Source organism: Leptosomus discolor, chromosome 7 (assembly GCF_034619465.1).
Source record: "Leptosomus discolor isolate bLepDis1 chromosome 7, bLepDis1.hap2, whole genome shotgun sequence".
Classification (NCBI taxonomy): domain Eukaryota; kingdom Metazoa; phylum Chordata; class Aves; order Leptosomiformes; family Leptosomidae; genus Leptosomus; species Leptosomus discolor.
The window spans coordinates 17,868,276-17,895,825 of record NC_141397.1 but is presented as its reverse complement, the minus strand read 5'-3'; the positions used below and the strand labels follow the sequence as shown (position 1 = coordinate 17,895,825).

The 27,550-nt window shown below is 39.3% G+C and overlaps 1 protein-coding gene across 1 annotated transcript; it reads left to right on the top strand.

The window, feature by feature from the left end:
* The first annotated feature begins 1,318 nt into the window (after positions 1-1,318).
* Positions 1,319-26,932, top strand: AZI2 (5-azacytidine induced 2). Its single transcript, XM_086468663.1, has 8 exons — positions 1,319-1,351; positions 11,071-11,300; positions 13,763-13,888; positions 14,234-14,333; positions 16,076-16,224; positions 18,996-19,054; positions 22,323-22,438; positions 25,254-26,932. Exons 2-8 carry the CDS (start codon positions 11,076-11,078, stop codon positions 25,640-25,642), a joined length of 1,164 nt encoding a protein of 387 aa, XP_086324789.1. The 5' UTR covers positions 1,319-1,351; positions 11,071-11,075; the 3' UTR covers positions 25,643-26,932.
* Positions 26,933-27,550: the final 618 nt, after the last annotated feature.

The following is a 27,550-nucleotide window of genomic DNA, read 5'->3' as shown; positions in this document are numbered from 1 at the left end:
ATATTAATAATGGTAGTATGCTGAAAACTTTAAAAAGCTGTTTTGAGGTCTGGGAACACGATTAACGGAGATCTTGTGGTTTTGGTTTTTAATCCGGGTTCTTGTCCAATTAACAGTTCCCTCCGCACGGCAGACTGCGGGGTCCTGCCCCGATTCGGCCTTTGAGGAGGACTCAGTATTGCAATGTTCTCCCGCACACGGACCAAGCCCGCCTGCGGGTACCCGCCCCTCGCTCCCGCTGACTTTGCGGCACAGTCGCAAAAGGCCCGTTGGGCCTCGGCCGGGGAGCTCTCATGGCGTAGAAGGGAACTGCTTGGGGTTTTAGCCGGAGACTCCTGTTAGTTTTACATTCGTCTGAACAGTACAGCCGCTCTCCCCTGGAGCTGTACATGAGGCTTCTTGAATCCACTTGGTTTTATCCCTGAAACAGAGGTCCCGAACGGTGATTTAGATTTATTCTTGCTTCACTTTGCACTTGGGTGAGGGGAAAAAGCTGAGGTTACGCACGGTGATCTTGTCAGAAGTTGGAAATAGTTTAAAGAATGTAAAATAGGGGGAGGGAAAGCGCCGCTCTGCGGAGGAGCGCTCGGAACGAGCCGCGCGCCCCGCCTGCGGGGAAACGCCGTTCCCGCCGTGCGCGCTCGTTGAGACGAGGGCAGCGCCCCCGTGAGAGGCAGCGATTTTATTGCTTTATAAACGGGGCTGGGGAGCTCGGCGTACCTCTGAAAGGGGGGAAGGGGTTTTGTACCGCGGCTTTCTGGCGGCGGCGCCCTACGGTGCAGGCGCTGGGGGCAGCGAATCCGTGCCCTCGGCAGAGGAGCGCGTTATAGAGGCGGGACCGCCGGCCCCGAGCACGGCACTTCTGCTCACGCCTCCAGGGGGGCCTCGGCCGGCGGCTGCCCTCGCTTCGCCTCCGGGTCGGGCGGAGGCCGCGGTAGCAGCAGCCGCGCCACCCCCGCCGGGCGGAGCCGGGCCTGGGCCTGGGCGGAGGCGCTGGGCTCCTCCCCGGGAGCCCGCTCGCCCGCCGGGATTTGTAGTCCGTCCGCCCTGCCCCGGTCAGGCGGCAGAGCCGCCTCTCCCCTTCCGGGCGCGGCGAGAGCCCGTTGGAGGGGCCAAGGACCGGAGGGGCCGAGGCCCGCGTCACGTGAGGCGTTTGTTGACTTCCTCGAACGGCCGGGGGCGGCGCTGGCGCCCGGGAATTTCCCCCGGTGGCGGAGGCCGGTTCCGTGGCCGGGCCGGAGGCGATGGGAGCCCGAAGGGGCCCGAGCGGAGACCGCGACGGCCGGCGCTGCCTCTCCGGCGCGGTGACGGCCCGTCACTGACCCGCCCGGCCCGAGCAGGGCCCGTGGAGGTTGGTCCTTGCGCGGGGGAGGGCCCGCCGGGCGGGCGCAGGGGGCCGGCGGGGCTGCCGGCGGCACGGCGCCTGTGGGCGGCCCCGGCCTGCCTCTGGGAGGGGGGTGCCCGGGGCGCTGGGCAGCTCCGTGCCCCGTTGTTATAGGAGCCGTTCCCCCTGGGGACAGGGGCGGCTCTGGCCGATCTTTAGTTTCGTTTTCTTAAAATAGAGCGGGTGTCGTAGGAGGCTGGCGGAGCCCTGTGCGATGTCCCTGCCTGCCTTCGCCCTGCAGGCGAGGGGTGACAGGGTAAGGAGGGGCGGCCCCGCTGAGGGACGGCGAGCGCAGTTTAAAGGTACCGCTAACGAGTTGGGAGTGGGTCTTGGGCAATAAAAACAGTTAACGAGCTGCACCTAGTTAAGATGGAAAGCCGCGTGGGCTCTTAGAGCAGCAGTTTGTGCGTTGGTACAGGGGAATCTGGCAAAGGAAGCGAACAAAGCAGGGTTATTGGCACCAGATGAGAAATCAGAAACACGGTGAAATACAGGAGCAGACTGGAATACAGGTGTTGCAGGCTGTGTTGGTTTGTAAGAAGGGAGTGCGGGTGAGTGTTGAGATAGTCTTATATGCTAGTGATGCTTTCAACTTTTAAGAAATTATAGCCTTAAATCCTGGTGTTTCGCCTGGTGGGGAAATTACCCTGATCTCATCAAATAAATCCGTCCCCCGGCAAGTTACAAGTGAGAGGAGGTTGGGCTGTAAGCTGGTCTAGTGAGTGGTTTTAGGAGCTTTTGCATTCCTTCCTGGATATTGGTATGTGATCAGATGATACTGCTGCTAATAATACCAGTTACCTGTTAGCACATGTATCATGGAATTTTTATTGTAGAAACCAAAACCAATCTAAGATTACTACTACATTTTGTTCTTTGAACAATTGGTATTTTGTAAAAGAACTTGTGATAGAAGTGTTTATGAGATGGTAGTACTATAACTCAGTAGACCCCTGCCCCAAACTTTAAGCACAATTTTTGAGTTAACAACTCTTGAGTTAAGTGAGAAGACAGAAAACGTAGATTGAGTGAACTCTAGTTCAGATTATATGAGGATTTTAGCCAACTCCTCCCCAAATAAACTGCACATTTTTTCTAGAACTACTTACTGTTTTCCAGTCCTGTATGCTGCTGTTTTCAGTTCAGAAGAGTATAAAGTGACCTTTGCCAGAATACTAGCTAGGTTATGTTTTACAGAGAAAATTAAATAGTAAAAAGCTGCATAAAAGAGCAAAGGGGATGAAGTGACATCTTTGTGCAGCAAAACCAGGTAATGAATTATGTGATTTTAAGATTGCCTAAATTTCAGCAAATTATTCTGATTTGCTTTTCAGTATGTCTCTGTTTTCTGTATGACAGTTAAAAGGTGGGGAAAGTGAAAATTTTCTGGTCAAATACATGAACAAACCATTTAGTGTACTCAGGGTGGAGAAACAGAATAACTTCATCTTGCGGTGTTGGAAAAACTGTACGTGAAGTTGCAAATTGAGTAACATTTGTTCTTATATCAATAGATGAATTGAATTGGGGATTGTGCATTATGACCGGCGAATGTTAAATGTGGGATGACTACTTAAAGTGGAAACAACCCTGGAAAAAGTGGAGACCTATTGCTGTACATGCTATTGATGCCTGACTTCTTTAGAATAGATTTTGAAGAAAATAAGCAGAAAGGTAGAAGTAAATGGGATAAAATGCAGTGTGGATTTACCTTTTGATTTATGTTTTCATTCTTTCACAGGTATTTTCTAAACAGAGGCAGTCTAGATAGATGGTCCGTATTCAATAAAACAGTTGCAGTGGCAACAAGATCCAGTTTGTTAAAATGGGATAGCAGGATTAATACAAGGGTCCGGCTAATTAACTAGCTTGGTAGAAGTCAATGGTGGGTTCTGCTGAGGGTGACTTCTAGATATTCCATACGATGAGATTTATCCACAGTCAACTTTGCAATCAGTCTTACATTTTTGCTATATGATTATACTATAATTGCATTAATTAACTATTATTTACATGATTGTATAATGGTTTTATGTGGAGTTCTTAGTGCAGATGCTACTAAAACTTGGCAGTACATTGAGGGAGGAGAAATGAAGTTTGAGAAGGGAAGTGAAGCATAAGTAACTTGTACATTCAAAGTCACTCACTTATGAGCTGCTCACAGGAACTTGGTTCAAATGACCAGGTTTGTCCGAAAGAATGAGATGTATACCTGAATATAGAATCATAGAACAGCCCAGGTTGGAAAGGACGTGCAAAGATCATCTGGTCCAACCTTTTGTGGAAAAGGGAGCCTAGATGAGCTTATGTAGCACCCTGTCCAGTCCTGTCTTGAAAACCTCCAGGCGTTAAGTTAGTGAATTGTAGGATGATGGAGGGCTGTCAGTGCGACTCAGTTTAACTTGCCTTTTAATAGCTGTAACAGGTCAGGTATGTTTCCAGTTGAATTGAAAGTTAACTCAATTATACAAGGCTTTCATAATACCTTATCACTAAACTTGTGAACTTACTGAACATTAATTAATATGACAGTTCAGTTGAGTGGGAGGAAACTTATGACTAGGAGGTAGGACCTACTATTCGTTTTACAAAAGAAGGTTTGAAAAAAACAAAACAAATCCTCTTAGCTTTCATCAATAGTTGTTCTTTATAAAGATTATATTTTAAAATGGGAAGAAATGAACACCAAAAAAAGTATCTATTAAAATAATATTCAGTGTTGGCATGAGAATATATGGGTTTTGCAGTAACCTTTGAGTATGCTTGTATTTGGTGCTAGAAAGGTTTAACAACGAGAAGCCATCTTGCCTCTACTTGTGTTTCTTTGGCAGTATTGCTTCTCATTAGTTTCAAGATTAAATTTAATAGTTTATTAAACAGGATTATATGATAATGAGAGGGCAAATTTGACTCCAACTTTTGGTGGTTTTCCCCCCCTCTTTTCTGATAGTCGTCAGGGAAAGTGATTGTTGTGATGGCGTCCAGAGAAAGGCAAACTGAATACGTTATGTTGAGGATGCATCGGGTTTGCAAATTAGTCATGAAGATACTGGGGTATGAAATTGTTCAGAGAAAGGAAAATGTATCAAGCACCATTGTTAGTTGCTTTTTAGTATTTTTCTAGTTCTTGGGAAAGTAGATTATTGTAAAAAGCTTGAAATTGGAAAAATTGCCCGTTGTCCTTAAGGAGATTTTGCTTGTCTCCTCTGGCTTACCCAGATGTTCACGATAGATGAACTACAGTGATCTGGTTTGTGAGCTTAGAGACAGTAACTTTCCATTTCCTGGAGGCAGCAAAACGAAAGCAATTTGGAGGTCTCATTGAGCTGGTGTGCTGACGTATTTCTGAAAAAGCACCAAGTACGCTGAGGCTGCGGGGCTGTACGGGACTCTTAGGGGGTACTTTGGGGCTGTGAACTTTGTCCGTACAGAAGGATAAGCAGTGGCCAAAGCTAGCAGTTACTGAGATGCGTGTATGCAGATTTTTTGCTCTAAAAATGGAGCAAGTATCCGTAAAAAAACCCTGTCTTTCTCGGTAGAACAGGCTGTTCATGACTGGAATCAGAGAGAACCCAAGATTTCTGAGGGAGAGATGCAAAATTATAGATGCTTAAAGAGACTGGAAGTCTTGCTTGTTTTAACATCATGTGTCATACACTCCATATACTGTGTGGAGTTTTTGATGCTGACTGCAGGAATTCCTGTGGGGTTTTTGTTGCTGTGCTAGAGTGTCTTTTAAAAAAGAAAAAAGCAGTAGTACAGCTTTTCTGAAGTTAAGGTGAGGGCTGCAACACAGTCATTCAGTATTCCTGTGGATCAAAGGCATTTCTTGAACATGTGGTTTGTTTGGGTTTTTGTCTGCATGCATATATGCACCCTTCTATGTAAGGCAAGGTAAACCAGTACAAAAATTGTACTCTTATTATTAACAGCTGGAGACAGTTCATACTACCATTATGAAGTCAGACCCCTCAAGTCTGGAAGGTAAACAATGTAAAATAGTTCAGACTCTCAGTAGCTTTAAAAAAAAATCAGGAAAATACTATCTTGAAATTATTTGCATTTGACGTTTGGAAATATTTTGAAAACTGTTTTATTCTTTTTCGAATCAAAAGATGGGGGTAAATGGGAATCTAGCCGATGCTGGGAAAAAATGTAATATAATCCTGCTTTTACTATCTCTGCTCCTGGTCCGAGAGTAAGATTAGCATTTCAAACTACAGAAATTTGTTCGTGCAATAGTCTGTTTGCTATTAGAGCCTCTGCATCCTGTGTTCCTCATATGTAAAATGTGTTTTATATTTAACTACCTCCCATGGTGTTAATGACTAGTATTTGTAAAGCTCTGTGAAGAGAAAAGCTATATTTCTGCCAAGCATTAGTAAGAAATGGGAAAACATTCTTACTCTCAAGATGTTTAGTATATATTAAATCCTAAAGTTGTTCTATAACCTACATTAAGCATCCATGAACAACAGAAGTGGCTTCTGGAAATCATTCTTTTCTATGGTATGTGAAAGAAAACTCAAATGGTGCCTTCTCTTCAAACTCATATGCTTATAAAATCAGTGGACATAATTACTCCTGCTAGAACATAATACTACATCCTGTCAACAGTGTATTCAGGTTGTTTGTTTTTTTAAAACATTATTTAATACAAACACTAGTGCTGCTATTAATTTAATGTATTTATTTTTGGAAGTAAACCTTAAAGTCATTTTAAATAGGCTGTTTCATGTGCAGAACATTCTAAAAAAAAAAAGAGTATAAATGTAACATGTTTACTTGTCACAGGCAAAATTATTAGGGAGACCTTTCTTGAGGTGGTATGTTTGGCGAGTGGGCCTGTAAAGCTTGCTTTATGAAGGCAGAGATGGACATCAGTTGTATTCATAGACATTAACTTGTCTGTATATTACTTTAAATATTTTAGTGGGGAATCTTTCACTTAATCTGTAGTAGAGTAACCAGTTAATCTCATGAATTGCAACTCCAGAGAGATCAAAATTCTCATAAGTGCTTCAGAGTGACAGCTCTGGGGCATTGCAGTAATGCATACAAGTGTAGCCTTCAACTGGAGAGCCAGACAGAATAAAACCCGGGCAGACTCGGTGAGCCATCCTGCAAGCCCTTCTGGAACTGCCAGATTTGAGGAGTCACAACTTGTGGAATAAGCTAATGCGTGTATTGTGTCAGAAAGCACTTCTTTGATTATTGCTTATGGTTCATATTTTTCAAATTATGTAATATAATACTGGAGAAACTAAATTTTGATTCCTGTCCTTAAAGAGTAAAATTAAAGGCTACAGCTGTAGTCGGGGATTTCTTATAGATACGGCCCATTTTGTAAGGTTTTGTCTTCTAGGGTTTCTGTCTATTGCTCTAATAGCATGAGAGAGCTTCTTAGGGAGAGAGGAAGTATTTGTGAGCGTGCTTTCTCTTTTTTTTTTTTTTTCTTCCTGATAGCAAAACAAAGAGCTGGGTGAACTGTGCATTTCACCATGACCTTTATAGAACTGCTGATCTCACACTGTTTAACAGCCAGGTTTTATTCTTATATGAGCTTATATCTGTTATTGGCCTTTTGATATGGGCTTAGCAGGTGCTGGAGAAGTAACTCTGCATTTATTTTTTTTTCTTTGGAAATAATTCAGAAAACTTTTTGCAGATAAACTGTTTGGAGATTTTTGTTTTCTTTTTTAGATTATATTAATTTATTTAGATAAATTTAGCAATGCTGCTCTAATTTTTCTAATGTAACTTTTTCCTCATGCTTATCTAATGTACACTGCAGTTAGTGGTGCATATATTATGACTTACTTTCGAGTCATCATGCAGCTATCCAATACAGAAGTCATAGAACTTTTTTCCTTAGGAAATGTCTGTTATGTAGCTCTGTAGACTGTGAGATGTGAAACTTTCTGAAATACACAGTAAAAGGAATATTTAGTAAGCACAGGCAACAGACTGATGTTTACTAATAGAGTTAACTGTTAAAATTATTTTGTATCAACCCTAACCTGAGATTTGATAAATGCATTTTTTCCTCTTCTATAAATTTGTAACAATTTTTGCAGGTTTTTTTGTTTGTTTCTTTTTAAGTGCAACTGTGTGGTTTTGTAGAATAACTGTTATGGGAGAAAATAGGGAGCTATTTAGAATAAAACATGTAAAGACTTTTCCTTTCAGACTGACTGACAGTAGCATCATGAAATCTCTTAGAAATCATAGTGGCTTGTTTATTTTGTGCAGAAAAGGTGCTTTTGGTTTCAAGATTATTACTCCTTTCCGAAAGCAGAAATGTCCTTTACAAGATAGGGTGAACTGTCAAAGTAGCAGCAGCTTTTTGTTTTCTAACTGTGTATGCTGTAGCTTGTTGAAGAGATCTTATGCTAAACTTATAATAATAAAATATAATAAAATATTTACATTATTCTTTCATGTGATGCCCTAAAACTCTGAGTAAGTTGGTGTTCAGTTGCATTTAAATTTCAGTTTATGTAAATCTGTCCCTTTATTTGAAAGTGATGTGTGTTTGAAGTCTTGGTTTTGTTTTGATGTGGTTGGGCATGATGACAATGGTGATTTGAGTCATGTTTCTTGTAAAGCTGAAATGACCACACTTGTTTGTGGTTGTGGCAGTGTAATACAGAGTGTGGATATTATTAATACTTTATGTAATAGAGATAATGAAAGAATAAAAATAAGTATCTACAATGTGAATATTGTGGTGATTTTCCCTTCTTGACAGGTTGTTGAGCTTCCAGTACAGAGAAGCATGTTTCGTGATAATTTTCTTTATTCTTATTATTTGTTTATTTAAATATTAAATAAAATTATTTAAATTATTTATTCAAATTTATTTATAATTGAAGCAAAAAGTTTAAAAATTGCACAATTCCTTCTGAATATCCCACTTGCTTCATTTAAGCCTGTGTGAGGTGTGTTGCCACTTCCCCTTCAAAGTATTACATCATCAGATCGGTTCTTTAAAGGGATGAGCTGAGAGGAAGGTGTCTGATTTGGGCACCTGTCTCAGGAGAAGTAGGCTTTTGTGTTGTAGGCAGTTTGTCGTCACTTAGTATCCAATAAGTTTAGTCAAAAACGTGTTTATCGGATCTTTCTGATACTGTTATCTTGTGTGTAGAAATTTAGAAAAATGTATATTCCAAGCCCCTTGAATTATGTGGCATTATGTACGCTTATCTTAGAAATAGCAGCCAGTGCTGCCTTAGCAAGCAGTGTCAGAAAAACAGAGTTGAATCATCTGTGATCTAAATGAGATTTTTCTAGTAAAAAAAATGTTAGTGTAACTAGTCCTCTTAGTAGGTGCAGGTTAAGTGTGTACCTGAATTTATGAAACTGTATTTGTATATGCTGAGTCTTATTTGAAAGGTCTTGCTGTTTTGGAAGCTCATAAAGGCAGTAGTTTTCGTTAGCAAAATACAGAATGAATATGGTCTGGTCTTCTCATGTTGTCTCCTGTTTTCCCTTATTGCCATCTCCTGGTGGAACTGATGTGTGCAAGAAGCAAGGAATGCATGATGCTCAAGTTCAGGAGCTGTAGGAAAGTGTAGGGATAAAGATGTGTTTATGTACAAGGTCACACAATCTGCTGCGTTCTTCAAGAGATAATGATAAGCTGTGACACTTCCTTAATGACGTTTGAGTCTAGTGTTCAGAGAAGTGTTGCCTTGAGAAGGCAAGCTTTTGGAATTTGATGAGATGGGTGACAAGACTTGCAGGGCCCTTGGTAAAACGGGCAAGGAAAAGCTAGCGTGTTACGCTCGTCTGAGAAGACAAAATGAGCAACTCCTTCAGTCAGTCAGTGCAGTTTGAATGATGTAGTGATTTTGGTCAAGGTCACCTTGTGCGTGGAGTGATGTTATTCTTGCAATGAAAAGGAAGCAAACGTTTTTTGCAAGGCTCTTTCTACCTAAGTATGAGGCAGAGCAGCAGGCAAGGGAAGCTTAGGCTACCTGTTTTGTTAGAATGCATCAAACAGTATACAAGGCATCTGTTTGCCTCCTTTAAGATACCCATTAAAAGCGTTTCAGTTCTGGTTGTAGTTTTCTTGTCTTTTTTCACTGTTGCAACTCCATTGCTGTCTATTTAGTACAAACGAGCTGTCACAGCTTTTTTTATCATGTTGTCTAACTGCCTCGCAGCAAATTGAGACAAATGTGATAACAGCACCATTGTTTAGCTGTAGCTGTAGTACAGCCCTTCATAATGCTGCAGTCCGTGTTGCTTTCCCATTGCTAGCACGGTGAGCGAAATTTGACCACATAGATAAGCGCCAGGGCAGTTGATCCCTTTACCTCTTAGTATCGCTAGACAAATGGAAGTGGAGTTCGAATTTAAATAGCAAATATACTGTAGAGGTAGCAATTGTGGCTGTGGGTTTTTCCCCTACTGAAGCCTGACTTTCCTGTGATGTTCTGCTGATCAGGTCAGTTTTCTGTTGAAATAACTTTTTTCCTACAATACAAACTGTTTTCATTACGCTGAATTCCTTCATTCCAGCATTTCTGTTGGTTCATTAGCTAATCATCATGAACCTAAGGATTTGTTCAAGGGGAAAAATGTTCTGCTTTTGGTAGAAGTAGCATCAGTAATTTGTTTAAGGCAAGGGAGAAATGTTATCAGGTACTGTATAGCATTTGTTAGTATTGCATATAAATGCCAGGAATCTTGATTTTTTTTTTTTTTTTTTTTTTTTTTTGTTGGTTGGTTTTAGGTTTGGTTTTCTGGGGGGTTGTTTGTTTTTAAATCAAATCCCTGAGCTTGTTCCTGATAACTGGTAACATTAAGGAAAATGCTGTTGGGGCTTTTCCCTTAAGACCTGGAGTTCAGTAAAGTATATGGAGTTTTTAAAGGTGCTGTTTCCTTATTGAATGTTTTGCTGTGCCTAAATGATGTGTGTTGCAACAAAAACTCAATCTAATGGTTACTTTGCATTTGTTATTCAGGTGGATTTGCCTAGTGTTTTAGGGTGATACTTTTCTTATTGTCAGATTATTGTCAGTTTTGTCCATGCATGTTGAGGCAGATCATGGTTTTGACTGTTTTCCTTCTCGCCGTATTTGCAGTCAAGTATTACTGTAACTGTTGTTCAACAGGATGTTTTCTGCTGTGACCAAGTGAAGAATAGCTACTCATGCAGCCTCTTTAAGGACTAATGCAAGGGTACATTGAGATCACTTTTTAACATTTGGGAAAAGTATAAGTATTTGCATTCAAGAATGAAGGAAATTTGGCACTTGTGCTCAGGAGCAGCAGTAGTTAGTTGATTTCTTGCAGCTATAATCTCTTTTACTGCTCAGTGCTGGCTTGCAACAACTACAATACAGTATTCCTTTGGAGTTCAGGTGTTTGGTACTAGCCAAATTCTAGGATGATGTAAGCCTTAATAAAAATAAATTTGGGGGTTCATAAATCTGATGTGTATTCAAAATACTTTCATCAGGTAACACTGAAAGATCCTTCTTTTCTAACCAGTGTAATTTCAATGTCAAATCGATTTCAAGATCTTTCTGCAAGATTAAGATATTTCCTCATTATTCAGTCTTGTCATACTTAGACAGAAACACCCTGCAGTATTATTTTGGAAGGTTTTAAGACTTGAGACTCTTGATGAATTTGTCTTGGTGAAAATTTTGCACTCCTATCTGTCTTTTTAACAGCTGTCATGGAGGAGTTGGTAGAGGATGACATCTGTATTTTGAACCATGAAAAAGCAGACAATGCTCACAGGAGAGATGGGGAGATTCCTGTTTCATCTTACAGTGGAGATGAGTCTGTTGCCTCACACTTCGCACTTGTCACTGCATATGAAGATATCAAGAAACGACTAAAGGAGACAGAGAAGGAGAACTCCATTTTAAAAAAAAGGGTGAGAATTCTAGAAGAGAAGGTAAGAAAAACATCAGTTTACCAGCTTTGGGTAGCAGCTACTTTTTTGCTTCTGACTGGATGGCAGAGCAGATGGCTCAGTATTTAAAATACATGCTTAAAATAATGTCCAAGTTAAAAAGTTTTGGTAAAATGTCTTGTTTAAGTGAAACACAGTTTGTTCCTCAGGTAGACTAGTTACATCATACTAGGATATTTGATTCTTACTGGGCGTGTACGATGCAATGCCATAGTGCCCTGCAAAGACACTAGCTTTGATTCGGAAAGACATGTAGTTGCTTTGGATTGTTACTGTATTTCATCTGCCTCTTTATGGCATTTATTAACTTAGGCACATGTGACTTAGTGTTGTTAGATAGTGAGGTGGCAGGTCTAAACTGTCAGAATCCAGGAGGTGTCTATCAAAAGAATCTCTTGGGCTCAGCATTCCGAAATCATAAAGGAAAATTGGTTGTTAAGTACATCTGGCTAGGTCTAGCTAGTAGCAGTCTCAAACATGAAATACAAAGAGGCAATGCTTAACATAGAGGTGTTGGCTGGCTGGTTTTTTTATCCAGTAATTCCAAAACATTAAGGAATCTAGGAATTTGTTTTATATGCAGTTTCTCATAGCCTTAGTCTAGCAAAGTTCATTACAACTAAAAATTGACCATGATACAGGCTTTTCTCCCTATGTAAGAAAATGCTATTGCGAAATGTGTATCATCATTCAGTAGTGAATGTCTTTATACTGCAGAAGGTCTTGACTTTGATAGATTGCTTTCTTGTTAATATAGGATAGAAAGATAGATCCTAGAGTAGAGCTGAGACACTTACTGGGACTTAGTCCTAAGCTTAAAAGCTTACAAAGTATGTATTATTTTGTGGCATTGGAATGGAGAGGTTGAGTCACACTTAATACTGTTTTGAAACACTTATTCAGGAATTCTTGGTGACTAATTTGACTTTCTGTCAAAAGGTAAAACTTTCTGAGCACTTTCTTTACATATATAAAGGTCCTGCAGTGGGTGGGTGGGGATAGGAATAGAGCTCTAGACTGAATATTCTCTGAACCATGCTGAGTGTAACATCTTTCACGTGGTTACTCAAAATCAAAATAAACAGGACTTGATGACCTTGACAGTCTGGTTTAGTCTTGTGTCTTTTAGTTTGGCCTGGTTCAGCTTAATTGTCCTGAAGATGATACTTTGTTTTCCGTAGAGAAAACTTTTGGTTTAGTATGTGAATATCATAAAAATGTTTCTATGCAAGAGGGGCACTGAGAAGGCTCAGACTGTTAAGTAATAGAACTGACGTTTAGTCTTTGTTAATGGCTAGTATACCTGTATGATAACAAAATACATGGGGTGTTACCCCTTTTGAGTTTTAAATTTCAAAGTGTATGGAAACTTCCAGAAGCTTTGGTAAGGCTTATGTTCTCTCTCCATAGCTTTATCTGGGGAGAGGGGCGGAATGTAAAGTACAAAACTTAAAATGAGTAGTACACTTACTTTGAGGGTCAATAAAAAAAGCAAGGGTCAGAAGCTTCCTGCCTTTATGGCTTGCTTTCCTAAACTTTCTTTTGAGAGGACGCCTAAAGGAGGAAGTATTAAAAGTAGATACATTCTGTCACTGTTTTTTTGGGGTGGGTTTTTTTTTGTTTGTTGGTTTGGTTTGGTTTTTTTAAGAAAATATATATAAATCTGTTGCATTCTACACTGAATTGTGTTTAAATGCCTCAACGATTTAAAACAAGTGTGCAGGGTAAACAGAATGAAACGAATAATGCAATACTTGGTCAAAACATAAACTTTTTATATGGACAGATGTAATTTGATATAAGACTTCTCTTCTTGCTGTCTTATTAAATAAACACTGAATATATTTTAACTCTGCTCCCCTCTTTCTGACAATGTAGTTGGTAGTGCATATTCCCCCTTGCTTGTCTCTTGCTTTAGCAGGTAATGATAGTGGTGACCTGGAAACTAATAGTTATTTGTAAAATAATTCTGATTTGGCTTTTCTCCCATAAATACACTGAAAAAAAAAATCTTTGTTTAAATTATGAGTCATTATAAAAAGTTACGCTCATTTTCCTCTTAATTTTCTATATGTTGTGTCTTTATATGCTTAAAACTCTTTTTCTAAAAAACATTTTGTACATCTTCAGAGCCTGGAAAAAATATGATTAAGGGGTTGTCATATGAGTGATCATGACTTGTGGATGGTTTTTAAATACTCGTAGCAGTAAACTAGCAAGCATTAAGTATGGTTAGAGACTGCAGAATTTGTAGATGGCATTTGTTGCACTTTTGTAAAAAATTTTGGTCTGTATCAATGTATTTGAATAATTCATTGTCTAAACTAAGAAAAAAGTATACTGTTAGCTTAATGTTGCAGATTGTAGTATTGCACTTTTAAAATTTTGCAGTTCTCAATATAATATACAAAACTTCTTATTTCTCATGTCTGTTAAACTTTTAGCTGCTTGGCTCCCGACTGGAAGAGGAATGCAGTTCAGTTGGACGTGAACAAGTCAATAAGGCATACCAAGCCTATCGAGAGGCCTGCATTGACCGAGATAGTCTGAAAAGCAAACTGGATAAAATGGTAGGCCTTTTCAAGTAATGACTTCACTTAAATGCATGTCAGATAAGTACTACACAATTAGTAAACGTATACTGTAGAATGACTTATTTGCTGAAGATCTGTGGTGTGTGTTTCGTCACTCCTTTAGGTTTTTAAAGTCCATGACAATACTTTTTGTAGGAATAACAATTTTTAAGTATCTAGATTTTTTTTTACTGGGCTAGGCTAATGCTAGAAAAACCCAAAGCAATAGTTTTCTTGTTTTGGTTTGGGGTTTTTTGTTGTTTTGTTTTTAAAGAAAAAAAGTTGAATTGTCAGATATGATAGAAAAAAATTCCTAAATGGCTTCCCCCCAAAAAACAACAGATGAAAGAAAGTGCGGAATCCTTGAAAACCTTGAATGAACAGTTGCAGTCTAAAGAAGTAGAGCTGTTACAACTAAGAACTGAAGTGGAGACTCAACAAGGTATGCTTTTGGCTACTTCATGTTAATGTAGGTTGACTAGACTTAGTGGTTATATTATGATCTTGGGGCATGAAGAGGTTTAACCCTTTATAGTGGCTAGGGAAGACATGAGTATCCTGCAGTGAGGTCCCTTGAGCTTGTATTTGCTTTCATTCTTATGAGTGGTGGCAGGCACATTTTATTATCATAGACACGGAGCTCCATGGTAAAGATCTGAGGTTGTCATGTTCTCCCACTGTAGGTTATTTAATAATTTGAGAAACACGCACAACCTGACAGTGTATAGGCTCATCATGTACAGCTCTGGACCCCACCACCTTTCCTCGGAGTAGGGTGGGGGCATACTTGTTCAAGTATCAACCCTGTCCAGTCAATACCTCTTTCTCTGGTACCTGCAGATGATCTGGTATATTGCTTTGTTTCACTGTTGGGATATGACAGGTACAAGAAGATGCTGTGTAGCTATAGCTGCAGGCAACAACAGCTATGTAAAGGGCTGGGGGGGAGTGAGGAATGGTACGAAGGTGCTGGTTGTAGAGAGTCTGGTGGAAAAAAGAAAGAGAAGCAAACGGTGTACCCTGGCAATTCCAAAAGCCCAAATCCAGCTTCTGTTACTTCCATTGTAAAGAGTGCTGTCTAGATGATAGGCATGCAAAATAAAACACTATGGAAGAAAAAAGTGATCTTTATTAATGTACCGTTACAAGAAAAGAGAAGAAGAAAATGCCATCTATGTAAAGTTAGAGATACGTACTGGACTTCAGATTCTGTACAAACGCAGTCATTTGAAGGGTGCTTGTGAGTATTGCTGTGCTTGAATTGGATTACTTTAAGAGGACCTCAAGCATGCATTGTACTACTTCAGTTGCAGAAGTTTTTAAACCTAGAAGAACAAACCATATGTAATAATAGTATCATTGTTGAGGATATCATGGTTTAAGGAGGTAACAAGTGCAGAGTTTATAGAGAGCTCTGAAAATGTGGTGATTTCAAGCCTTATTTAGTAATCAATTTTACTCATAAGTGGGTTCTGAGTACCTACTTTAAGAAAAATCAGTGTAGCTTAAGCTTGTTGAAGTTGTTGAATCTGGAAGTGAGTGTACCATGCAGTTTAAGACTTGATGTTTCCTGCCTGTCATGTTCGTTCTTTTCTTGCTGCCGAGGTAGCCTCCTACTACTGATTTGCCACGTCTTAGGTTGCTTCTTAATAGAAATCATGTGAATTTGTTCTGTCTAATAAGACGACTTATGTAGCTTCTAGACTTTACCCTTTTGGTTTGATTGTGTCTTTTGTAGTTCTGCTTGGAACTTCTTGATATTACACTTGGGAAAAACTTAGGGTAAATTATGTAATGATACAAATCTGAGGGAGGAAAAGCCTCATATTTTCAAAGCATGTAAGAAGCATACAGGTTGGTGTATACATCATGCGTGTTTGCCATCGACAGTTTTTTTGTATTTCCAGTGCCTTTTTATGCTGTTACCTCCTTTTTCTGTACGTAAAGTCTCCAGTGCATTCTTGGAAAGTAGGGCTTCGTACTTTAAACTCAGAAACTAGACTTTTACTCTGCCAACAACTTTACCAGGGTTACTATTTCCCTGTTGTCATAGACCACAGTTTCTTCAGAAGGTACAGGATAATTTTTTGTAGGGCATGGGCTGGTTAAAGTGAAACCTTACATATTGAGCTACATTTCTTGAACTGCAGCTGAAATCCAATTGTCTTGCTTGTCTTCTTACAGTGATGAAAAATCTGAATTGTACTCAGTCCAGCTGGGAGATAGAGAAGCTGAGCAGTGACCTGAAAGTGCATAGTCTGGAACAGGATCTAGAAAAGCTCAAGCAAGAGTGCAACAGTCTCAGAAAGGAATTGCAAAAATCCAAGCAGAAGGTACCTTTATTTTTAAGGAATTTTTGTATGAGTAGACTTGTCTGTGTTGAAGCATTATTTTAAATCCCTTGTTGAAGCAAATTAAAGGGTAAACAAAGAGATATAAAGTATATAATTGAGTGAGAGATGAACATCCTAGTAAAATTTACCTTAAATATTCTCATAGACTGGTTTGGGTTTTTGGATATTTTATACTTCCATAGGTGAGATTTGCTAGCTGTTGTCCATATAACAACAGAAAATAAAGCCTTACAATGTCTTAAAGTAGCTGATCAGGTTGAAGTGTTCTATATTTGTCTTCAGCCGGACTTAGAAAGTTTGGGCAAGACCTGGTTGGTTGGTTTGTTTTTTCTTTTAAAACAGTAGAATGCTTATGTTAAAAGATATCCTGAACTTCCTTTAAGGAGCTCTAGCAGGGCAGGGTAGTTCCATGCAGCTTGTCAGGAAAACAAGGTTTCCAGAATCTTGCTACACCTCGTTTAGTGCCCTTCCCTGCCGTTTCTGGGGCAAGGGTCTGTTGTGAGGGTTTTAGTGTCACATCGATGAGTTTAGGATCTCAAAAAAGAAATTGAGATATCTTAACAGTAATAAAATACATGAAGTTTTAAAAAAAAAACCCAACCTGTCTAGTGCATGCTTACTGCTTTACATGGTCAAAGGTACAGTGGCAGTCTCTAGGACTCTGCAGTCACACTGAAGTTACACAGTAAATTTAAAAGATGTAAATGATAGTGTTTGAAGAGGCAGATAATTTTGAGGTTCCTTACAGCCATTAATAATTATGATTATGTAATCTTGAGTCACATAGTATTTAAGTGAGTCAATATTCAGGGTACGTAAGACTTGCAGATAGAATCCATCATCCATGGCCTTCACCCTGCCTGCAAACAAGGTCTGGTTTAATCTGGGAATGTTTCTTTGGCACGTTGTCTTATGAGCACATTCACATTACTACAGAAATGTACTTCTGAAGCAAATCTCCTGATTGCCGCTGCCTACTGTGCCTTGTGTTACGGAGCACTCTGGAGTGGGGGAACTGGATTTCTTTAGGATGAAACTACTTAAGATGCACCCCGACCTCTCCTGGGCATTCAGGGACCAGACTAGAGCTAGCCTGAAGTAAAGTCCTTCTCCCCTGCTGCCCTCAAAGCATATATAGTTTGGGTATTGGGTTCTCAGCACTGAGCGTGTCTCTACACATCTGCTGCTGTCATGCCACCCTCCTAGCTTACAGGGACAGGCTTATGTGCATCGATTGTCTTCTCGGATTCAGTCTCTGTTTTTTCCACTAGGTGGGGATAAAGCACGTCACCTGGAGGTGAGGTGTTTAGTTAACTCCCGTGACTACTAGTGGTTGTTTTCACTTGTATCTGGAATTCTTTTAGGTATTTTCAGTAACTTGTAAATTCTGAAGGCGTACTGTAACTCGTGTGCCGTTCTGGTGTCTTCAGGTGGCTCTATAGAATAGAGTAGCAGCTATATAAATAATTGAAGATTGCAGATTGTATTGTGAGAAGGAATGTTGCTAGAAAGAACAGACTAAAATAGCAGTTGTAAGGAACACTAGACATGACACTGTTTAAATAATTATCATGCCAGCAGCATTTTTTGCAAAGAACAAATATAAGGAACAGCTTTTTTCTTTTTTTCTTTTTTTTTTTCCTTTTTTTATTTTTAATATAATTTTTTCTTGATCCCGGTAACTGCTTAATATGGGAAATAAAAAGGTACAAGGTTTCAAATGTGGGCTAATATAGTGCAACTATTTGTGTTGCTGGTTGGGGTTTTTTTTAACTGTGAAATTGAATCTCTGATGGGTGGTGGTGGGATAGTCTCGAGAAGGGGAAAAATTTGTCAGGTGAAATATAGGGAAACGTGATCAATGGACATTGACAAGTCAGCATTGTTTCAAACCCAGCTGGTATTTTCATTATTACTGGTTTAAATTACATTAGTTAGTATTTTCAGATGTTTTCTGCCTTAGGGAAGTATATGTGTTATTTTTTTCTGTTTTTCAATACTCTTACTTGGGTTTTGCATTGTAGTCGATGCAGCGTGTACATTCTGTTGACAAGTTGCTTGAAATGTATATAGGCCATCATGAAGCCACAGTAGGAGGTACTAAATTCATAACAGCTTTGGCTAGAGGGAATGGTAGTCAGAAGGGAACAGGAAGAGAAGGGATGTGACTGGGAACTCATCACAGGTGAGGGTCTAACAGAAACACAGCTAATGAAGCAAGCCCAATGTTTGATTTGTTAAACAGTCCTGTTAACTTCAGTGAGGCTGCTTCTATGCACAATTTTAAAGCAGCCTTTCAGACTCAAGGGATAAATTGTGTTCTATCATAAAACTAACTTGTGGAAGTAAATCTATACTGAAACAGTTTGCATTAATTTAAAAGCCTTTATATACTGGAGCAGGGAAAGAACAAGACAAGACTGATTACTTTTGTTTTAATGGAAGTCAAAAGCCTTTCTCAATTTTTGCTTTTCAAACAATCACAAATTCTGAGAGCTCAGCTGTTTAAAAAAGAAGGGGGGGGTGGGGGGGGGAGAGAGTATGGTGGTGGCTGAGCAATGCTTTCATGCAAGTTGGCAATTTAAGCATTTTTAAGTGGAAATTCTCAGTGGAAGTCTTCATGTCCATTTTGAAAACCACTCCAGCCAACACAAACAAAGGCTACTTTACTTCTAAATTGCAGTATTTTGAGATAGATCTGAAATCATATGTTCATTCCTTCTCTGTCTTCCCCTCACTTTGTTATGCAGGACCAGGCTCAAGACGAAAATCCATTACATGGAGACCTTCAAAGGCAGGATGTCCAGAGGTACGAAAGTCAAGTGACTTTCATGTTTTATTTTTAGTTTACTGAGGGACAGGTATTTGAACAAGTAATATTCCTGCAGCCTGTTCAAATGTGTTATTTCAATTTACATAATCTAATTCAAAGTCTAGGTATATACTGATTTAGCAAGATCACTGTCATTTTTTTCTTTGTTCTGTTGGCAGTCCAGGATGACGATGATAAGAAAACATTTACATCTTCAGATTGTTGTACAGAAAATGATAATTAAATTATCTTGTATTTAAAAGTCAGCTTTTTAATAATTAGTTGACTTGAGGAGGTGGTAGGTAAACTTCCAAGTCTCATCCCAGCTATAGAATATGTTCATTCTGCATATGGGGTCGTTTCTGTATTTGCATAGCTGATGGCTTCAAGTCTTCTGCTTAGTGTTGGAAAATGCATTCTTACTTAGCACAGTGCAATAATATTTCTACTAGAAGACATTGTAAAGGATTATTTTTTATTATTGAGGAGTCATTGTGTGACCTATTTAAAAAGAAGCAGCATTTTTCCACAAAAATGCTAACACATCAGAAAGCATTTGTTCTCATTTTCCAGCCGTTCAAATAATTATGATAAATCTAAGGATCTAAACTCCTGTACTATCCTGCCTGGAGTACGCGTACCGTATTAGAAAATATATATATCCCTTGGTTCTTTATGCAAAAGAACAATTCATGAATGCATGAAAGTTCCCGAATGTTCTGTCTCGCAGAAATGAAATAGTAACTGCATCTTTTATACTCGGTTCTGGCTATTGGTGTACTTCTGCGATTTTCCACAAGAGGGAAGAGTGGTCCTTCATAACGACAGATTGTTTAGCGCAATTCCTTGTTGCTTACTTGGCTGTTGTAGAGATGGGAAAGGAAATCAGTCATTGAAAGAGAACAGTACAGATACTTCTTTTCATATGTTCTCTGGTGTAATGATGATAATATTGTACGCCCTATACCCAAATTACACTTTCACCTTTCACCTTGGCTGCAGAGTTAGCCAGCTAACACTTTTTCTTGTGGTTTCTGCTGCAGCTTCATAGTCAGTCTTGCACGCCGGAAAAAAAGGTGTTATCTCAAGGTATAGCAGTTACCTCTTTGATCTTCCAGAGCAAATTTATTCCACAAAGTGACGTTCAGGTGGCAGCCATCTGAATTGGCATTTGTACAGAGTAGTGTTCATTGTAATAGGACGTAAATCATGACTGTGTAATGTGCACTGAGTATCTAAGCCCATCCAAAAATCTGTGTTAAAACACTTGAAAAAAACCCCTGTGTGAAACATTCGTTGTAGCAATCAATCCTGTTGTTTATGGGAGACGGAGGCATTTGCAGTTAGCTAACTTTTTGGAAAGCAATTACTTCACATTTGTCAGCAGGCTGCAAATATGACTTTAAATTCTACTTTGCTGTGGATTTCAGTAGGCTATCATATTTGAGGTTTATACTACATGTTAGAAGGCAGTATGGGATAAACTTCCAAGCACGTGGAATCCTTGGTTTTCAATTGCAAATGCTAAGTGCACGTTACAAAATTTATCTAAGCACTTTCCTTCTGGCTGGTGGCAGACACCAAGCTGTTCTTGGATTTACCAGTTCTGTATTAGATATTGGGCAGTTCTGTTTCAATATAAGTAAGGTTTGTTTGGTATTATTTTTGAGACCAGAACACACAAATAAATGAAGTGTGGTTGCCACGTCAACTTGATTTTAAAATTGTCATCTTTTAAAAGTTCAAACAGCCAAATGGAGTCTGCAGTAAAAAGGCCACAGGTTTAGCTGCACTTGTTGAAGTATCAGTTCTGAAACATTTAACTTTATCAGAATTGGTGATACCTAATACGTTACCTATTAAACTATCAGCTTCCTCTGTTATTTAACAGAGCTGTTGAACCTGAATGTTCATATTTTGGGGAAATATTTCAGTGTGTAGAAGAAAGGTTAATTTCTTCAAGGGAACTCTTTTAGTGTTATCTTGCGGAACAGAATAATAGCTGTTTCTCAGAGTGCTTTTGAACACATTCATGTCTGATAAATTTCATGCGGAGGTGATCCTAAATTGCTATTTGAGAGGGACAGAAATCTGTATATATGCATGTTTATCCACGTGTTATATAGCTTAATAGTTCTTGGTCATCTCAACAGTAGTTTGAGGTAGTGCACTGCTTTCAAATGAACGTCTTTTAGTTGAATATAGTGAGGAAGAAAGAAATATTCTGAAAACTTGTCCTCACTAAATGTGTTTTGGTAGAATGTTAAGCATTAAAAAAAAACAACCAAACAAACAAACAAAACAAACAAACAAACAAAAAAACCCCACCAAAACCACATTAAATCATTGATTTAATGTTAAAGTTGAAGTAACTGTATCCTTGTGTCTTTGCATACTAAGTTAATTATTAATCAACATAAATGTGGCCTTCAGTGAGCCTTTGCTTGAAATTTTACCAAGAAACATATGGTGATGCTGACTTTTCTGATTTTTTTGTTCTTGATTTTCTTATGAGCTATTAACCTGAAACTTCAATATTGGAACAGTGCTGCTGTTGCTAAATATGTTTCTCATATTATGCTGTCTCATCAGAGAATGAATTGGGTCACTATTTTTTACACTGTCTGATAAGGCAGTGTATTAACATAAATTAGATTACTTGAATACAAACCCAGTATGGTTTATGTTTTAGCTTGGTCTGTGTGTGGGTGCTCAGTTTGGATCTCTGATCTCTAGTCTGAATTCATCGTAGGAAAGTCAATGGTGTGAATACTGATTTACACCCAAATACTGATTTTGATTTGAATATTTAAAACCGTGATCAATTAACATTACTAGCATCATAACATATGATGGTATGTGTGGTCATTATCAGAAGGCATTCAAAGTTAATACTCTTTGTTTGCAGTCTAGTGGCCATTTCATATATATTTTTAAAAGTATTCCTTTGAGATTACTAATTTTATGGGAAGACAGTTAGTTTCAAATAATGAAATTGGAGAACGTGCTTCATGTTTCTTTCCATTTGGGGAACTTGAAATTATTAACGTCATGTAGTATGTTAATACGTTATATTTTAATATGCAAGAGTCAAATAAAATATACCAAGGTCCACCAGTTTAAGGTAATTATCAGCACTGCTTAATTCATTTTGAATTATGGTACTGTAGCAAAACTGATTTATTAACAGTTGATGCTTGATTGGCATGAGGGTGTTTTAGAGGCGGCAATTATTTAACTTCTTAAAAAAATTTTGTTTTGAAAGCGTGCAACAGGCATATTGGGAACTGAAGAGAGAAATGTCTAATTTGCGTCTAGTGACTGACATGCAGGCCGAGGTTGTACGAAAACTGAAAATAAACCCAACAGCGACCAAGAAAGGCAAGTCGGTGTTTGCAGTAACAGACCTTACACACACAAACGTTGATTCAAGCTGTACCATTTTAAAAAGAAACTAGCCATCATATCTTATCAGAATCTCATCAATTGAAGTTGATAAGCTAGACTATATTATGGTTCCAGCCTACCCATTTTCTGCTTTTGCTTCTGTCTCATACTGGTCAACTTCACACATAAAGGTGTTGCTGATGTGTTTTTTCTTCAATACTGTATTCTGTTCCCCTTGTGGCTTTTTTCTCAGTCAAGTGTTGCTTATGTGCACAAGGCTGAGGTGTTAAGTTTACTCGTATTTGACCTTTTACCACAACTACTTCATATTAGAGGGAGAAAAATCTTTTTGCAAACACAGTCCTGTTTTCCCAGTGTAGAATATATAAAGTATTCGTTTGGCAACATCTTAAAATCAGACTTTAGTAGACTGAAATTCCTGTATAGTTGCATATTTGTTTATGTTGGCATTCAGAAGAGTTGTCTTTTCTAGCAAAATGCTACACAAGATGACATTTCTGAATGTCAGGTACTGAGGCTGCAAAACTGCCTTATTTCTGCTGCTACGTGGCAAACAATTAAGGGGAAAATAATTTCCACATAAAACATGTATAATTGCTGTGCGCAGTTGATCAGATTCTGTTTCATACACAAGTTTCCCTCAAGCCAAATGCTTGATGAGAGAGCGTTCTTATTCTGGTGGGGCCAGACCGTCCGTCTGACTGGTTATCACTGGGTTTATGTCCTTTCTCTTCTGCTCACTGCAACTGCGGTATTTCCTGTGCTCGGAATGCAGAGGGTGCCGGTGAAAGACTGAACTTGGTTACAGTACGTGGGCGACTGATGTCCCTGTCCATTACAAGATCAAGACATTGTGTCTCTAGACAGCTTTGATTGGCTCGGTGAGGTAATGATAGGATTCACCTCCAGGTCAATCACTGCCTCTGTCTGTGGCCAGCAGTGATTAACCATCACTCTGGTACTTAGCTGAGAAACTGCCAATACATTTTGTAGGCTTGGCCATATTGTTACCAGGTGAGTCTGTATTCCTACAATTCTAAGACACATTTGTCAAATAACTTCAGCAGAGAAACTGGGAACTGAAACAGTTTTTAATCCTGTCAAGGTTTGATGTGATTATGTAGTGTCTTTCTGTCCTTGTTTGTAACTTGGAGTTCTCTGTCTTGCCATGACATAGGTACTGATTTTTCTCTTCTCCCACTTAAACAGTCTGATTTTCTGCAGTTGCTAATGCAGTTGTACATCCACAGCTATAAAAGGCGTTATTGATTGATTAGGAAACAGTGGGCTTTTTGCCTTCTGCTCTGTAGGCTTTTTTTCAGTAATTTTTTAGAAGTTCCAAGAGTGGACAGGTTCTGCAGAAATGAAAACGGCATTTATTTCTTCTATTGACCTTGCTTGTCAGCCACACTCACGAATGCAGTGCACATATATCTGTGCTTGTATTTATAGGAACATTTTGGCTTTGCAAAATGTGGGTAGAATTGACTTAAAACTTCCCCTTCTATCCCTGTAGTACTAGCTGGTTTACCACGTACAAACTAGTTGCCACTACCCAAGGTGTGTAAAGTCTGCAGAACACAATGTGTTCATTGCTCTGTGTGAGATCTTAACAGTGTTGCTCACCATGCAGATTCTCCTTAGCTGCCGTTCCTGTATGGAGGTAGTTTCAACAAATGTGCAAATGTGTCTGTGGTTTTTTTGTTGGGTGTTTTTTTTTGTTTTTTTTTTTTTTTTACATCTTCAATCCATTTTCAGTGGATTCCAGTTTTCTTTAACTTCTAAAGGTCTGTGGACCTCAGATTGCTTTTTACACCTGTCAGCACAAAGAGCCCAAACTCAGTGCTGTACCGTGTCTATTGGAAAGTGCTTTTGGCCGACATTTGCAAATTGGGTGCTGCCTTTTAAGTTAGAGGGACTGACAAAAGTTGTGTTCTTTGACCAAGACAGTGGCTCCCCTTTTCTGCACCTTAGGCACTAAAGTTACAAATCACAGTTCATGCTCAAGATTCATAGCTGTTCTAGAAAACTACCGGTAAGATGTGAATGCCTTTAACTGCAGGAATCATTAATCTGCTCCCATTACATGTAATACAACTTATCACTACAAGCAATTGACCTGGTGGTACTTGGCCATCCGTTCAGACATGCGTTGAAGGTGCAGCACTCTCAGGTAGACGCTGTTGTTTCAAAATCCTCCCCTTCCTGGCATGGTTTAAAACTCCCCTGGAATTTCAGGTGGCAGAACATTGCAGTCGGTTCCTTTACTTTACTTTCAGAGGTCAGACAGTAGTGGCGCACAGAGAACCTGTGAACACCATGTGTTTCCCGCTTACTGCTTCACAGTGAGAATTCAGGTTCTTGGCAGCCTGAGAACTCAACTTGTTAAAAGAGTCAGCAGAGCAGGAGGCAGCATGCTCTGAGTAAGCAGCGTTCTGAAGTGGGTTGACTTCTCCAAGTGCATGAAGATCCTGTTTCAGCATTCATTCCAGTCTTGTCAGAAAGATTCATCAGCTGAGCTGTGTTCAGGTGGGAGCTGGGAGGGTTCCCTGGTGGTGGGTGTATTTTAGACATTGCGATTTCAGGATCTCTGGTTCATCTTGCAAAAGCAGATGGAGGAGGTTGGTACGTTCCGTTTGTAACTTAAGTAGCTACTGAAGTAACATACCATCTGAAAAACTTGAAAACACTGGCTTTAACATCCCTGCTGTACTGCAGTAATTTGGAATATATAAAACAATGCATTAGATAATGTAATTTTAAAATCTTTTTTATTTTCTTTCTTCAGCTGCTGCTACTTCACCAGCACCATGTGTTGACTTGAACATTTCAAAGCTGAATTTGACATCTGGGGTAGTCTATAAAAAACTCTCACAAAATGATAAAGTACTCTGCAACGCTGTGTCTCCCCCTCTGCCAAGAGACGTAAAAATCCCACCTGAAAGGGTGACTCTACAACCATGGACAGACGAGAGACCCATTCCAGTTGATGGCAGAACCTTTCAGGAACACCATTCTTATGGAAAGAGCTCTCTGGAAGATAATTCCTGGGTATTCCCAAGTCCTCCAAAGCCTAATGAGAATGTGTTTTGGGAAATGAGAAATAAAACAACTTTGTTAAACTGTCCAGCAGATTACCTGGATCAGTGTAATCAAAACTGTCTGCACAAGAGTTAAACAATTTTTAGACTGAACTGAGGCATTTTTAGAATGGTTCTGAATAGGCACTTGACGCTTGAACTTTGGAAGAGGGAAAACAAATTGCCTGAAATGTTCTTTATTTTTAATTCTAGTTGTGAAACAGAAAGCCTAGTCTTCCTCTGCTGTAAGTCAGGAGCAAGTTCCTCGAAGTTAAAGCTGTGCTGGTTTAGTATAAGCACAAAGAAATCCAGCACGGGGCCTAGATAGTCTTGTACTGCGAATGGCTTACGTTTGCAAAGGATTACACTGAAAAGTGAGTTCTTGGAATAAAACAAAATAATCCAGTTCTGTATTTGTTTGCTATTTGTACGTTATCAAGAAAATCCTTGGTATCCTCTGTTAAAACTTGTGCCAGCTCTAAGCTGATTTTTTGACAGTGGGTTTTTCAGAGTAAGACATAAAATGAAGAATTGGATTCTCTCTCCCTTCCTCCTTTCAACTAACTTTGATTCCTCTGGTTTAGAAATGAGTTTTTAAGTCATTTTTGACTAAGGTAGGTGAGATTTTTTTCTTTTTTGGTCAAAATCGTGATTTCTATTAGTGGCAAGAGAACAATCACTCCTAGGCCATCCTGTTTAGATTGCGCCATTTTGGGCCTTATTGTGAATTAAAGGATCACAAGTAACGCTGCTGAGCGCTGTGATCTTGGTGTTCAGCCCGTTTCCCTCGGTTCGTGCTGTGGGCAGGTGAGTTCCCTCAGGGCAGCGGTGCCTGCTGCAGCCATCCTGCTCCTGGCGCGGTTATCCCTGCTGTGCCGCCTCTGCACAGCACCAGAACCGTGACTTTATTTGTGTGGTGGTGAGGGCTACTAACTTTTCTTTTATTAAAGAAACAAAGCCTTAATTTAATTGGACTTAATAAGAGAGAACTTAATACAAAGTATTTTTGCGGTGTCTTCAGTTTGCCACTGAGAACTAGTTACGTGAACTGCAGCTGCCCGCTTTAGAGATTATGGGTGTCAGAGTACTATTTTTTTTTTTCTTTTAAGGCCAAGAATTGTTTTTAGACAAATACAATTTATGCCTTTTTTTTTAAACTGCTCTGCTTCATATCTGGCTTAATACACCAGGGTTAAGTGAAATGCCTTGACTGCTCAATGTGTTGAAGAAAAATGCTTTGTATTTTTAGATCCATGATGCCTAACTTGTAACGGGTAGGAAGACCCTTAATACTAAATATGTTATTTACAGACGTGTGGGTGAGTGGGTGAAGTATTCAACTTCACAGATCCAGTTTTATATCGGTGTAATAAAAATTAATTTCACAGCTGTTTAGTAGCAAATTATCTTAAAATTGCTTGCAAGTAAGTGGGGAGGCCATGGCTGTAGCATAGCCGTAGTAATGCTGTGCTGTAACAGTGGTACCAAGGTGCTACATGACCTGTGTGGTTCCAGATGCTTTTTTCCGTGTGGAGTGAGTACTTCATGTGATGCCCATCGTCTTCTCTTTCAGTTTGTCTATCAAAGTTGAAAAAATCCATTCCAGATACCTTCTACTGTCTTGGTGCACAGCATACATAAATAATGTTTCCCAGTCACCAGATATTGTTTTTATCTTTCTATTACCTTGCTCATGTATACGGGCTTGTCTGTGATTAATGGAAATGGTGTCAGATGCTGGAATTTATTCTGACCAATGAACACAGCTGACTCAGGGGAGTACAATCTCTTGGAAAGTAATAGAACAAAACCCAATATGCATAAAACAAATCCAAGTCACTAGGCTTCAGCTGATAGAACCAACTACCTGTGTAATAACAAAGCAGCAGAAAACATTTCTTGTGTGGCTGCGTAAGCTATAGGGTGTCTAGTTCTAATGTAACTTGCTTTTGGGGGTTCCCCACCTCAACATGACTGAGGTTTTTTTATTAAGTAATGTATTCTC